Genomic DNA, 12949 nt, shown 5'->3' on the forward strand with positions numbered 1-12949 from the left:
GTGATCGCCTAGGCAATCAGAAGCAGAAGTTGTCCTCTTACCCTCCCTCCCCGTAGTCTTCTGGGACACACGACAGGTCCCAGAAGACTACGGGGCCATTCACAAAGTGCAGCGCTACTCGCACATACGTAGTGGGCACCTAGCTGTGAAACCGCAAGTTGTCACAGCTGGGTGCCCACACTGAAGATGCCGGCGCCTGGAACACAGGACGGCCGGTGAAACGGGCTGCAGGGAGGACACCGCAGGATCATGAGACAGGTGACTGTTTTTTAAAAGTCAGCAGCTACAGTTTTTGTAGCTGCTTACTTTTATTTTTTACAGTGTGAGTGGAACTCCACTTTAAATAAAAGACTTTTGGCATGATTAGTCATATTTTCAATATCAATGCTAAAATCTCACAATTTCTGCCAGGGAATGCAAACTTTTGAGTACAACTGTATAAAAAGTCAGGGGCTGAGTAAGTCCATTTGGTTCCATCTGTAATTAAAGTACCACTTTGGGTAGCGTGGTCCTTTTTTGCTACCTACTTCAACTATTCTATTGGATGTCAAGGTCGATGGGGTGGAGTGATTTGTGTCGTTTAAAGAAAAAGTGTTACAATATAAAAGAATTTCCTGTATTTGCCCATCACTGGACTCATGAGAATAATGTAACGGATTCTCTTTATTATGTGTAAATGATAGAACAATTCCAGCAAGAAAAAAAGTATTATTTAAAATTACCTAATGGGCCATTAAAATTATTAAAAAAATTGGATGGACTTGTTTCAAATATTTACTCCCTACACGAGACTACACAGTGTTATGGTAACAATGTAAAAAAAATAGAAAATGCGACTGGTAGCTTGTGGTTTTTCTGCAGAATTTGGCAGAGATTCTGCTTTTCAAATACATGGAGCAAGCTTCTGGTGGTCCGCTATCTCCTCAACACTCACCATTAACAATTCTGTTTAGAATTTTCTAAATACTCAGGTTTAGGCACACAAGCTGGAACAATATATCATGGCAGGTTAAAAAAAAGCTGCTGACAGGTGCTTCTTGGGTGCCTCCTGACTAAGCAAGTTATTGCATTTTTAAAGCATTACTTTTTTTTTTTTTTTTTTAAAGAGAAGTATGGCCGAAGCTCCTTTGGGCAGATTTCTCATGTGGATAACAGAAATCACCCAAAATCACCCGGGGGTGCACTTGTGGTCTCCTGTGACCCAGAATAATCGAAGAACGGGCTAAATCCTGTTATTGGCTGATGTCACAGGCCCTCTCCAAACTATGGGGGGATCCCAACAATAATGCCTTACAGGCAGTTGGCTCAACCTGTTAGGACATCGATAACAGCCTGGTCCAGCTATTCCTAGCCCCTATACTGCCCGGTGCTCTAGTGAGCACTAGAGGGGTAGAGCTGGTGACTGACAGTCTATACTGCCTGCTCAGTGAAGACCGAGAACCAAGTGATCAGTGGTCAGGGAAGGTAAATATGTGTGTTTACTATGGTCCTGAACTGGTGTTTTAGGAACTATATATAGCACTCCAGGCCTACCCTGTCTTAAGGAACAGTCCCTTAAAAATAAAACAAAACTTATTATTACTTACTTGTACTTTTGAGTAGATTTCAGTAGGTTAAAGATGTGTTATTATTAACGTTAAGAAATGCAGCTATAACATCAGCATGTGTTTACCTGTTTTTCCATAAATGATTTTTTATTAAAGTGATTGTTATTTAAAAAATATATATATTTTTCCCTTTACAAACATGTCATACTTAAATGTTCTCTGCTATTGTTTTGCAAAGAGTAGCCTTCATCCTCTTCTTCTCTGCCCACCCCAATGAAGTTCCTGGCTCCTGCCCACTGCTGAGTGCTCCCATAGTAGAACACTTGCTATGGGGCACTTGTGCAGGCTCTCTCCTAAGCTGTGCTCTGTGTGTCCATTGACATACACAGTGCAGCTCAGCCCTGCCCCCTCCTCACTGACTGTTCTAGGACCCGGAGGGTGGCATGGGACCCAGGCTATGTCACCCAAACAGCAGATCGTAGAGGAACATTGGACTTGCAGATAAATATGTGTTTTAAAGATAACCTGGCAATACAGTTAGGAGGGGTATTAAAAACAAAACAAAAAAAAAAAAACCACCATGGGGAGGGAGGGGCATGTAAAAGCATTGTTGCTTACTTGATTCATTGCTTCAGCAGGCTCCAGTTTGCTGTTAGACTGGTCCTACCCCCTGCACTTCAGTGGTCTAAGCTCCTCTAATGTCATCAAAATGGACGCAGGGCCCGTAACCCTGCACTGGATGGAATGACTCTGAAGAACAGTTCACCCCCGGAGCATGGGGGAGTGGAGGTCCGGGTAAGTAAAAGTGCTTTTCTCGTTCCCTCGACAGAAACAGGCATTCAACTCCTGAAGTCAGAGTGCAGGCCCACTGCAAGGCATGGCTTTTACTTTCCTTGGCATTGGGCTTCAAGTACTTTTTCACATTGAATTCTGTTTATCTTTCTGCCATAACCAAAGACCAGGAGAACTTTTTAATTCATTAAAATATTTATAAATCATAAAGTTGTTTCTGATTCTCTAAACAAGAAATTAAAGAATCTTTGTCTCTCTGAAGAGCACTATCATATGTTAAAAACTCTGTTTTATTCCTGTCTGCGTGGCAGTGAGTGTCACAGATATTTCCTAAAGATCAGAACAGTAACAGCAGTTTCTGTTAAAACATTTTGGCAGCTATTTAAATAGTGTGTAAAGGCTTAACTGCAGAGTTAAAATGGTTGTAAACCCTTACCTATACCCAGTGAAGTGACTGGCCTCAGGTGATACACAGTGATGAAACAAACCCTCCTACATAAGTTGAACCAGTTTTTCTGTAGTCTGCTCTTCTTTATATTTGTTCAAAGTGCTAAATGTCTAAATCTTGTCTCAGAGTTCAGAAAACAGGGGATGGGGAGCTAAAATAACACACTGCAGAGCTCAGTGATAAGAGCTCTGAGAGCTGATTGGAGGGAAGAGACACACACCCTTCCATACAGCACACAGGAACACAGCTGAGGCTGTCAATTTGCTGGAGGTCCCTCCTATATCACCATTTTTTCTCTTGGTGTCAGGAAAACTTGTCAGAAGTGATTCAAGATGATAGCAAAGGAACAAAGCAGCAGACAGAAATGACACTTAGTACTCCTAACTGAGACAAGTACTCACTATAGAGGGATATGCTTTGTTCATATTTCATGACTGAAGTTTACAGCCACTTTAGCTGACCCAAGTGATTAGTACTCTCGGTCATCTTGCTGCTTAGATTGTTGTCCCAAAAGCTAGAAAATCTCTGTGTAGGGTGGGGCTGAGAATGACATCATCACTAAGGCAGGCCATAGACGGAGTGAATTTATTCCCTGCAACCATGGGTTGCAGAAAAGAAATTAGCTTGATTCCCCCATCAATACAGACAGTGTTAACAGGGGAATCCCTCCCATGGAGCCATTGTATTCTCCCAGTGGGGGGGGGGGGGGAGCTGCTAGCAATAATTGCATGTAAAACCCGGCAGGCTGGTTGTACCCAAGTTGATCAATCAATCTACTTTGGTACATTCAGCCTACCCATACATGGTTCAAACGGTCTATGGCCTGGCTTTAGGGTAATGTTGATGCTACAGCATACAAAGACCTTTAAATAACTGTGAACATTGTGGCAACAGTTTGGTAAAAGGTGATTTTCTGTCTCATCATGACTGTGCCTGTCACGACCTATGGTAGTGAGCTCTATAGATCCACAGCTTGGGGTTCCCCAGGGCATGGAATCTAAGCCCCAGCCTGCTTGTTCACCAGGGACCCTGATGGTGGGGATGGACTTGCAGCAGGCTGGGACCAGGTCGCAGCCCACAGGTACACCCAGGGGTACACCCCTGAGGTGGAGGAGACCACTAGCGGGAGCAGGGTGAAAGGGAGAATACACAGGGAATCCAATGGGCAAGCTGAGGTTACGACAGGCAGAAACTAGCAAGGTCAGGAACGAAGCTGGGGTCGGTACACAGATAGACAATACAGGATTCACAGCGGGAACACACGGGAGCTTCTACAACACAAAGTTGCTCAGCCAAAGTGGAACAGACTGAGCATGTCATAAATAGACAAGCCAGCTAGGAGGCGGCCCAGGAAATGATGAAAGGGAAGGACATAAAACCCAGAGGATAGCAGAGGACGCCCACAGGGGAGCACAGACAAACACACATGTGAAGGAATCAAGAGCAGCAAGGAGGTAAGAACACACAAGAGGCTGAAAGCTAACTTGTGACAGTGCCCCTGTGCAAAAAGCCAGCTCCATACACACGTGGTGTGATGGGTTTTCTATGGAAGAACTTAAGTGGCCTACACACAGCTCTGATGTCATCCATCCAGAGCACCTTTGAGATGAATTGGAAAGCTGACAGTTTTGGGCCTGGTATACAGAAAACCAAAGTTAATAACAAAAGCCACAAGCTGATCACAGCATGTCCCCAGTATTTCTATGCTAAATTTATAGGTTTGCCTGGAGTTAACCCTAAATATTAAGACCTGAGCTACAGTATAGCATTCTATAATGCCATAGAAGGATTTAGTATGAAAACTGTTTATCAAAGGCAGATCATTTTTAGTTCCTTTTTTATAAATAATGCTATCACAAGGTTAAATAGACACAATGACGCAATGTTCTTTTAACAAGTGAAGACGTTTACAGCACAATTAACACCTCAACTCCTATAGACAGGTTCATGGTCTGGCAGAAGGCTTTTACAAGTGAAGCCAGCGCACATTGTGAATGGCATTTTATAGGCACTCTGTGTATGCACGCCGGAGAAAGACACGAGAGATCTGGAAGATCTGCTGGTCATCTGATAGAAACGAGTGGAAAAACCACTGACGCAAGTTATAATGCTTAACACTTAAAACTTCATATAATCATAGGGTGGTCTTCCACGTGTCATAAAAAAAAGCAATATGTCAGGGCTGTATATATGGATGTTAGCACAGGGAAAGGATAAAAAGCAGCATCTGGGAAAGGAGATGTCCCCCACATCTATTCTGTCTGATGTAGACTATTAGCAGACGTCACAGTCCTGGACAGCACTAGCTATATGACACCCATCCATTCCTATGCTCACCCTGCTTTTCCATGAAGCAAATCTTCTGTTTTTATCATATTTCTACCAAACAGCCCATTCAATATAAAACCTTTTGGAGAAAATCAGCTTTTTGGTGATGCACATTTTTGGGTCAGTCCACTCAAACTTTGTATTTAGTTTTGGTTGGATTCCAAAGGCTAAATCTGAACCCTTGCTGGACGACATTTAATTTGGTAAAACATCAAATCTCAGAAATAGCAGTCATATTTAGAAGTGGTTGGAGTGTAAAGAATAAAGGAAAAGAAATAAGAGTATGTAGTAGGATAAGAGAGAAGGAAAAGGATAAAAGCAGGGAGAAGTTAGAAGAATATTAGAAGAAGTAAATGAAAAGAATAAGAGGATAAAGGGGTAATTGGTGGGGGGTAAAAGGGAGATAGGGAATAGATACATTTAACTGGAATTTGTGTTTTATGATGTTTTATATTAAGTGGATTTTATATTATAAAACGAATAAAGATATATTATTAATAATAATAATAATAAAAAAAGAAATAACAGTCATGGCCTAATGTTGACGACAGTAGACCAAGCCTGCACAGAATGAATTGGCACAGTCACTTGTAGTTTTTATTGGGAGTTTCAGTGACAATGCAGAAACACAACTAGTGGACACTGTGGTTTTTCCCCAACCACAAAAAGTGCTGAATAACGATAGTCATGGCAGAATCTCCAGGTTTTCCTTTAATGAAAGCTGCATATTAAAAAAATTTTGGTATATTGTGTTTTTTGCATTAACCACTTCCCGTCCGGCCCATGTATATAAACGGCCAGACGATGGTAGTGCAGGGTCGAGTGGCAGTTTATAAATGGCCTCCCTGCACCCTGCTTGTGCACACTCCCTGGGAGCGCGCAGCACCATGATCTGGTGCCCGCTGTGTCCTCCGGACACAGTGAAACACCAATCGTCGGACGGGACCTCTGTGCGAGGTCCCGATCATGTGATCACTGATTGGCCAATCAGTGATCACATGCAAAGTAGTAAGCAAGATGTCACTTCTGACATCATTGCTTACTACGGGTGAAATCTGTGAATGATCACAGAGGTCACATGGTACAAGGCTATTCACAACAGCCTTGTACCATGTGGCAAGCTGTGACCAATCACAGCTCACACAGTAGTTCTCAATGGCTGCAAGAATGCAGCCAGAGAGAAGGAGAGATTATTGCTTTTACAGCCTTTATGGGTGTAAAAGCAATCAGTGTAAAAAAAAAAAAATCTTCATCACCCCCCACAAGTAGTACAGTGTCACCATGGTGACACTGTAGTGCTAGGGTGACAGTATGTAAAACAAAAAAACATAAATAATAATATAAAAAAAGCAAAAAAAAAGTTTAAAAATTATAATTTTTGGTTATAAACTAATTTGGAGTTTTTTGTTTTTTACTAAAAAGATAACGGAATAAATTTTGGCCAAGAAATACTATATATTTGCAAAATTTTATAAGAAAAGCACTTTTTTTCAAAATTTTTGGACTTTTTCATTTACATAGCAAAAAAAATAAACATGCCAGCGGTGAATAAATATCACCAAAATAAAGCTTTATCTGTCTCAAAAAATGCTAAAAAATTCATATGGGTACAGTGTTGTATGACCGCACAATTGTCATTCAAAGTGTGATAACACTGAAAGCTGAAAATTGGCCTGGACAGGAAAGGGGTAAAAGTGTCCGGACTGGAAGTGGTTAAAAATAATTTTACTGTACTTTCTCCTGAAAATATGCATTTGATAAACAGCTACACAAATATCGTAAACTTGAAAAAATGTAAATGCCACCATTTTATTCTATAGGGCCTCTGCTTTCAGAAAATATATAATTATATGAGAGGTGTAACAGCACTGTACCCAAACTAAAATGTTATCATTCTCTTCACACAACTAGAGCTTTCTTTTGGTGGTATTTAATCACCGCTGGGGTTTTTATTTTTTGCTAAACAAAAAAAGACGTAAAATTAAAAAAAAAAAACAAATTTTTCTTTGTTTCTGTTATAAAAGTTTGCAAATAAATAATTGTTCTTCATAAATTTAGGCCGAGATGTATTCAGCTACATGTCTTTGGTGAAAATAACCCAAATTAGTATTTATTATTTAGTCTGTAGGAAAGTTATAGAGGTCACAAACTATGGTATAGATCTGAATATTGATCAATCCTGAAGTACTGACAGTCAATCTAATTTCTTGAGGTCCAAGAATGTCAGAACAGTACAGATATCCCCCAAATGACCCCTTTTTGCAAAGTAGACAGTCCAACGTATTTCATAAGAGGCATGGCGAGTATTTTGAAGTTGTAATTTTTTTGTCATTTTTCGGAAAATGAAGAAATAAAAAAATGATTTTCACTAATTTTTTTTTTTTCATACTCTCACCAGTGCAGTACAGCGTCATCATATAACTGGCATGGCGGTGATCAGGGACACTGACTGGTGACAGTACGAAAAAAAAAAATGATATATTTTTTTCAATTTGTTTTTCTCTTTTTTTAAAGATTTTTTTTTTTCATATTGCACCATGACCAAAGTAGTATAATGTTACCATAGTAACACTGTACTACTGTGGGGAAGTGATCAGTATTTTTTTTTTACACAATTTGCTTATAGCAAAGAATTACTTTGCTATAAGCAAGCATTTACCTGAATGAAATCGATTCTTTCAGGGCTTTTTTTTGTGATTGGCTGTGATTTGGCCACGGCTAATCACATGACACAGCTGGGCTGTGATTGGCCCAGCTTGTGCATGTGATCGCTGTGACCATTCACAGCTAGACACACTAGTATACAATGGATGGCATGATAGGAAGCCATCCATTGTATACAACTGTCATGTGACCTGCTGTGATTGGTCACAGCAGGTCACATGGTACTGGCAAGGGGGCGGTACACAGATCTGTCATCGGCCGTGTCCGAGGTACACAGCCGGTGACAGCTCACGCTGCAGCGTAGCCTTGAGGGCATGCAAACTGCGAGTTCCGGAGAGGACGCCATATGGCGTCCACCCGGAGGGACGAGCTGTTCGCCCGGCCGCCATCTTGCTATAGGCCAGGCGGCAACTGGTTAATACTACAAAAAAAAGAAGCCGCTTCTCATACAAATGTATATGAGTGGCCACAGGGTAGCAACTAAAATACACAAAAATCAGGGTGAGATATCAGAGATACTTCTCTGTGATTTGCAAAAGCAAAGTGGCTTATTATTCATCAGGGGAGCACAGACCTTTCAGACACAATGGGGTTGATTTACTAAAGGTAAATATACTGTGCACTGCAAGTGCGGATGCTTGTTATCCGAGGGGAAGCTCTGAAATAAGGCGAAGCTCTGAAATAAGGCGAAGCTCTGCTAATTTCTTTCATCCAATCACGTGCAAGCAAAAATGCTGTTTTTTTTTTTTTCCCTTTTTTTTCCTTGCACGTTTCTCTCAGATCTAGAGCAACTGCATCTCCAAATGCACTTGCAATGCACAGTATATTTACCTTTGGTAAATCAACCCCTTTGTATAACTCGTCCAGGGGCTAAATGGTTAGCACTTCCGCCTGGCAGTACTAGGGTCGTTGGTTCAAATCCCAACCACGGCACCTCCTGCCTGGAGTTTGCATGTTCTCCCTATGTGGGTTTCCTCCAGGTACTCAGTTTTCCTCCCACACTCCAAAAGACATGCTGGTAGGTGAATTGGCTCCTGTCTAAATTGGCCCTAGTATGTGTATGTAGGAATGTGAGTTAGGGACTTTAGATTGTACGCCCCTGGAGGCTTAGGGACTGATGTGAATGTTCAATATATAAATGTAAAGTGCTGTGTAAATCGACGGCTCTATATAAGTACCTGTAATGAATAAAACTTTTAATTTAATTAAAATAAAATGTTTAAAAAATGATGAAACGCTTCACAAATCTGCACGTCCTTGCGCAGCGGGCATGCTAATCTTCTCAGTATCATTCCAATTTTAGTATACATGCTGCTGATGCACAACACTCAAATTGGTGAAGCATTGCTTTTTAAACATGTTGGGTTATTTTAGGGAATTGCTTTGAGCACTTTTTCTTTTTATTTAGGAGGGGGTGGGGGTAGCACCAAAACATTTTGAATATTTTTTCTAGGACCCGTAGCACTAACTTGGGCAGTGGGAGAGTTGCTGTGATGTAGGCACGTTTCAGACATGTCTCATTCACTGGCCCTGGAGGCTTAGTAACATCATCTTAGTTTGATGCGCCACTTGAAGACATTATATCACAAAATGTTTTGTGAAATTTTATGAAAACTTGATGTTACTTATTGTTGGTGTCGTCTGGGGATGTAATAGAAAGCATGGTTGATATAGTGAAATGCATAAGTCTGCCATCCAGAGCATTAAGGGAACAGCAACATTGTACCCAAAGACTGAGATGATACCCTAATATATGGTCCCCTGCAACTATTTTAGGAATTTTGAATTAAGGGTTAGGGATGGTCTTTTTATGGGAGAACTAGCTTCTGTGACGTCAAATTGGCTTAAGTTATTTATTTATTTAAGGCACTTGTATAGCGCCGTTAATGTACGCAGCCATTTCCATATATATTGTACATTCACATCAGTCCCTAACCCTCAAGGGGTGTACAATCTAAGGTCCCTAATGCATATTCATACATACACATGCTAGGGACAATTTAGACAGGATCCAATTAACTTAGCAGCATGTCTTTGGAGTGTGGGAGGAAAACGGAGTACCCGGAGGAAACCCAAACAAGCACAGGGAGAACATGCAAACTCCAGGCAGGAGGTGCCGTGGCTGTGATTTGAACCAACGACCCGAGTACTGCCAGGCGGAAGTGCTAACCATTTAGCCACTGTGCTGCCCCTAAGTTAGAGCACTTTTATTTCAATTTGGCTCCATGCACACAGGGCGTTTGAATAACACTGGTAATGTTAGCTGTGTAAAGTCACATTAAAAACCTAAGTTTGTCAGAGTTTTTTGCATTAGCGTTTAGCCACGTTTTTTTCGCATTTGCATGTTTTTAGCATTTCTTTTGACCAAAAAAAAAAAACGTTTGCTCACAAAAGTCCAAAAACGCCGGTTTGCCACGTTTTACTGTGTTAGAGTGTTTTTACAGCTAAAAACTCCTCTAGAAACCCACTAGTTCTGGGGGGGTTTTTCCAGCCAAAAAATGTTGATTCCAGTCTGTGTGCATGGACACATAGGATAACATGCTGGGGGTTTACTGGCTGTAGAAAAAAACGTTAAAAGCGAAAAACCGCCGCTGTAAAAACATCCCGTGTGCATGAGGACTTAGGCTTCTTGCACACGGGGTATTTTGATAACGCTGGTAATGTTAGCTGTGTAAAGTCCCATTAAAAACCTGAGTTTTTCAGCTTTTTTTTTTAGCGTCTTTGCATTAGCGTCTAGCCGCGTTTGCTACCGTTTTTTTTTACCAAAACAATTTTTGTTGGTAAAAAAAAATTCCAAAAATGCAGGTTTGCGGCATTTTACGATTTACCGTGTTTTTCAGCATTAGAGCATTTTTACAGTTAAAAAAACTCCTCTAGAAACCCTCTAGTTCAAAAACCATTGATTTCAGTCTATGTGTGCATGGACATATAGGATAACATGCTGGGGGGTTTACTGGTTATAGAACAAAAACGTCAAACGCCAAAAACAGCCGCTGTGTAAATGTCCAGTGTGCATGAGGACTTAAAAGTGAAAGTTGTTTTTGACCTTTGGACAATTTATACATTGGGGTTGATTTACTAAAAGTGGAGAGTGCAAAATCTGGTGCGGATTTTTGGAGCGTTTCAGTGCATTTTTGATGCATTTCAATTAATTTTTTCCCATCTCTTTTTCTTCAATTTAAATAGGGACATGTGCGTTTTTGGGGCTTTCCGGTGTGTTTTTGATGTGTTTTAGTGCATTCCAGTACAGTTCTGTGCAGAAAAATGCAGCATGTTCTTTTTTTTCTGCAACTCAAACGCACTGGAACTGCAAGCACTGATGTGAACTATGACATTGGCAACCATATAACCTACTTTCTGTGAGTTTTGAAAAAAAGCAACTGAAACGCATGTAGTGTGAATTGGCCCTAAATCAATCCCCATGTGCTTTAGAAATAAATTGCTTGTGTGTATACTGTTCCCAGCATGCTTCTGAATGGCTCAGATAGGTCATAGGCAGTCCAATGTCATAACTTTTGCCATGTTTCACAAAGGACAAAAGGGTGCATTATACAGGTGTAATGAAAATACTGTACATGGTATCTACAAAATGCAACCCAGCCCCCAATAATGTCTAATGCAGCCCATACATGGGTCAAATTCCGAACAAATTTTCTTTAGAAAATCTGAAATTTTGTGAGCTTTGTAATCCAATGGTGCCACCATTGATTTCAAAATTCGACCAACCAAGCCTTCAATTTCACCACGTGTTGTTACAGAAAAGAATTTTCTTTTCTTTCCAGGTCACAGTTCACACTCGTTTCTTTTTTGTTTATATTTCTCGCACGATTCTCCCATCAGAGATTTGAGATTAGTTAGTTTTTTAAAAAATTTCTAACATGCCCGATTACTCAAATTTGATGGTCACCTGAAAATCGGACGTTTTGATGACCCACTAACAGAGCGAAAATCGAACGAAAATTCTTAGAAAAGATTTTAGAAAGAAAATTCTTTTGGAATTTGACCCATGTATGGCCAGCTTTAAGAATTTTTGATCATGTGCAATGTATCAACTTTAAAAATTTTTCCAAAGCCACTAAAAATATAACAAAGGAAACATATATCTAAAGGAAAAGGAATATAATATTTTGCTACATACGCTCATATTTCTGTCCCAGATCTGTATGGTGCCGTCCTGGCATCCCGCAGCTATCAGCTTGCCATCTCTATTGTAGGTAACGCATGTTGGGATCACGCGTTTTCCCTGTGCAGATCTTGGTTTAAAGATACTTTTATGTTTCTTATCATTGGACATGTCCCACGTCCGCACAGTGCTATTTGGAAAGAAAAAGAACAAACATAAGAGGAGCCTAACATGCTCATTTTGTATTACTACTATAAAGGACAACTAAACCCCAAATCAACATTTTCATATATTGCAGCTTGAGAATCCTTAGATGTGGTGACTGCACTAGTTTACTTTTTTCAAGAAAGGACAACTTCAACAAGTACATAAAATAGCTAGTAGTAGTTAGTCACACCCAACAGCACTAGTTCTGTAATGTTGAATACGTTTCATAGCTAGTGAAATACACTTGTTCAGTTCTAATAATTCAGGAACATACCCCAACATTTTTATCCATACAAGTAGCCCAGCCACCTTAACCCCTTCACGGCTACGGGTAAAACACATCTTAATGCCTAAGCACAATTTTGCAATGTTGACATGTGTTAGTAAAACCGTACATATCACCACAACTACTTTGTATATCCAGGTGAATTATACCGCGTTTTTTTTTTCAGGGAAAATTGGGCTTTCATTTTGTGGTAAATGGTATTGGATATCTCCTGATTTTTTTATTATCAAAGGAAAACTGGGACAAAATAGTAAAAAAAAAAAAAACACTTTTTAAAATTTAGCAGTGTGTTTCTTGTTACTACCATAACCTACCACCAAAGAACAACCCAAAATACATTTTCCAGCTCTTGATGATCACAGTGACACCATATATGTGTATGTTATTTGTACCTGTAGTACAGCCCAGAAACAATAGTGAAAATTTAGTTTTTTGTTTACCTAAAACACACTGACACTAATACCAATTTAAAAAAAAAGAAAAAAAAATTCTGACCGTTGACCCTGACCTTGACCCAAACACTTACCCCGGCACTGAACTAGATCAAACCCTAA

At 40.1% G+C, this 12949-nt stretch overlaps 1 protein-coding gene and 1 pseudogene across 2 annotated transcripts in view; both read right to left on the bottom strand.

Annotated features, from left to right (window-relative positions):
* Nucleotides 1–12949, bottom strand: part of WDR70 (WD repeat domain 70) — a 411295-nt gene that overhangs the window by 183986 nt on the left and 214360 nt on the right. For both annotated transcript variants that reach the window (XM_089687833.1, XM_089687834.1), the window contains exon 10: nt 11918–12092. In XM_089687833.1, the coding sequence (XP_089543959.1) occupies nt 11918–12092 (175 nt within the window). The remainder of the gene's footprint in view (nt 1–11917; nt 12093–12949) is intronic.
* Nucleotides 9003–9102, bottom strand: LOC149454119 (U6 spliceosomal RNA; annotated as a pseudogene).

This window comes from Staurois parvus, unplaced genomic scaffold (genome assembly GCF_062004578.1).
Source record: "Staurois parvus isolate SC_StPar_1 unplaced genomic scaffold, SC_StPar_1.0 ptg000438l, whole genome shotgun sequence".
Classification (NCBI taxonomy): domain Eukaryota; kingdom Metazoa; phylum Chordata; class Amphibia; order Anura; family Ranidae; genus Staurois; species Staurois parvus.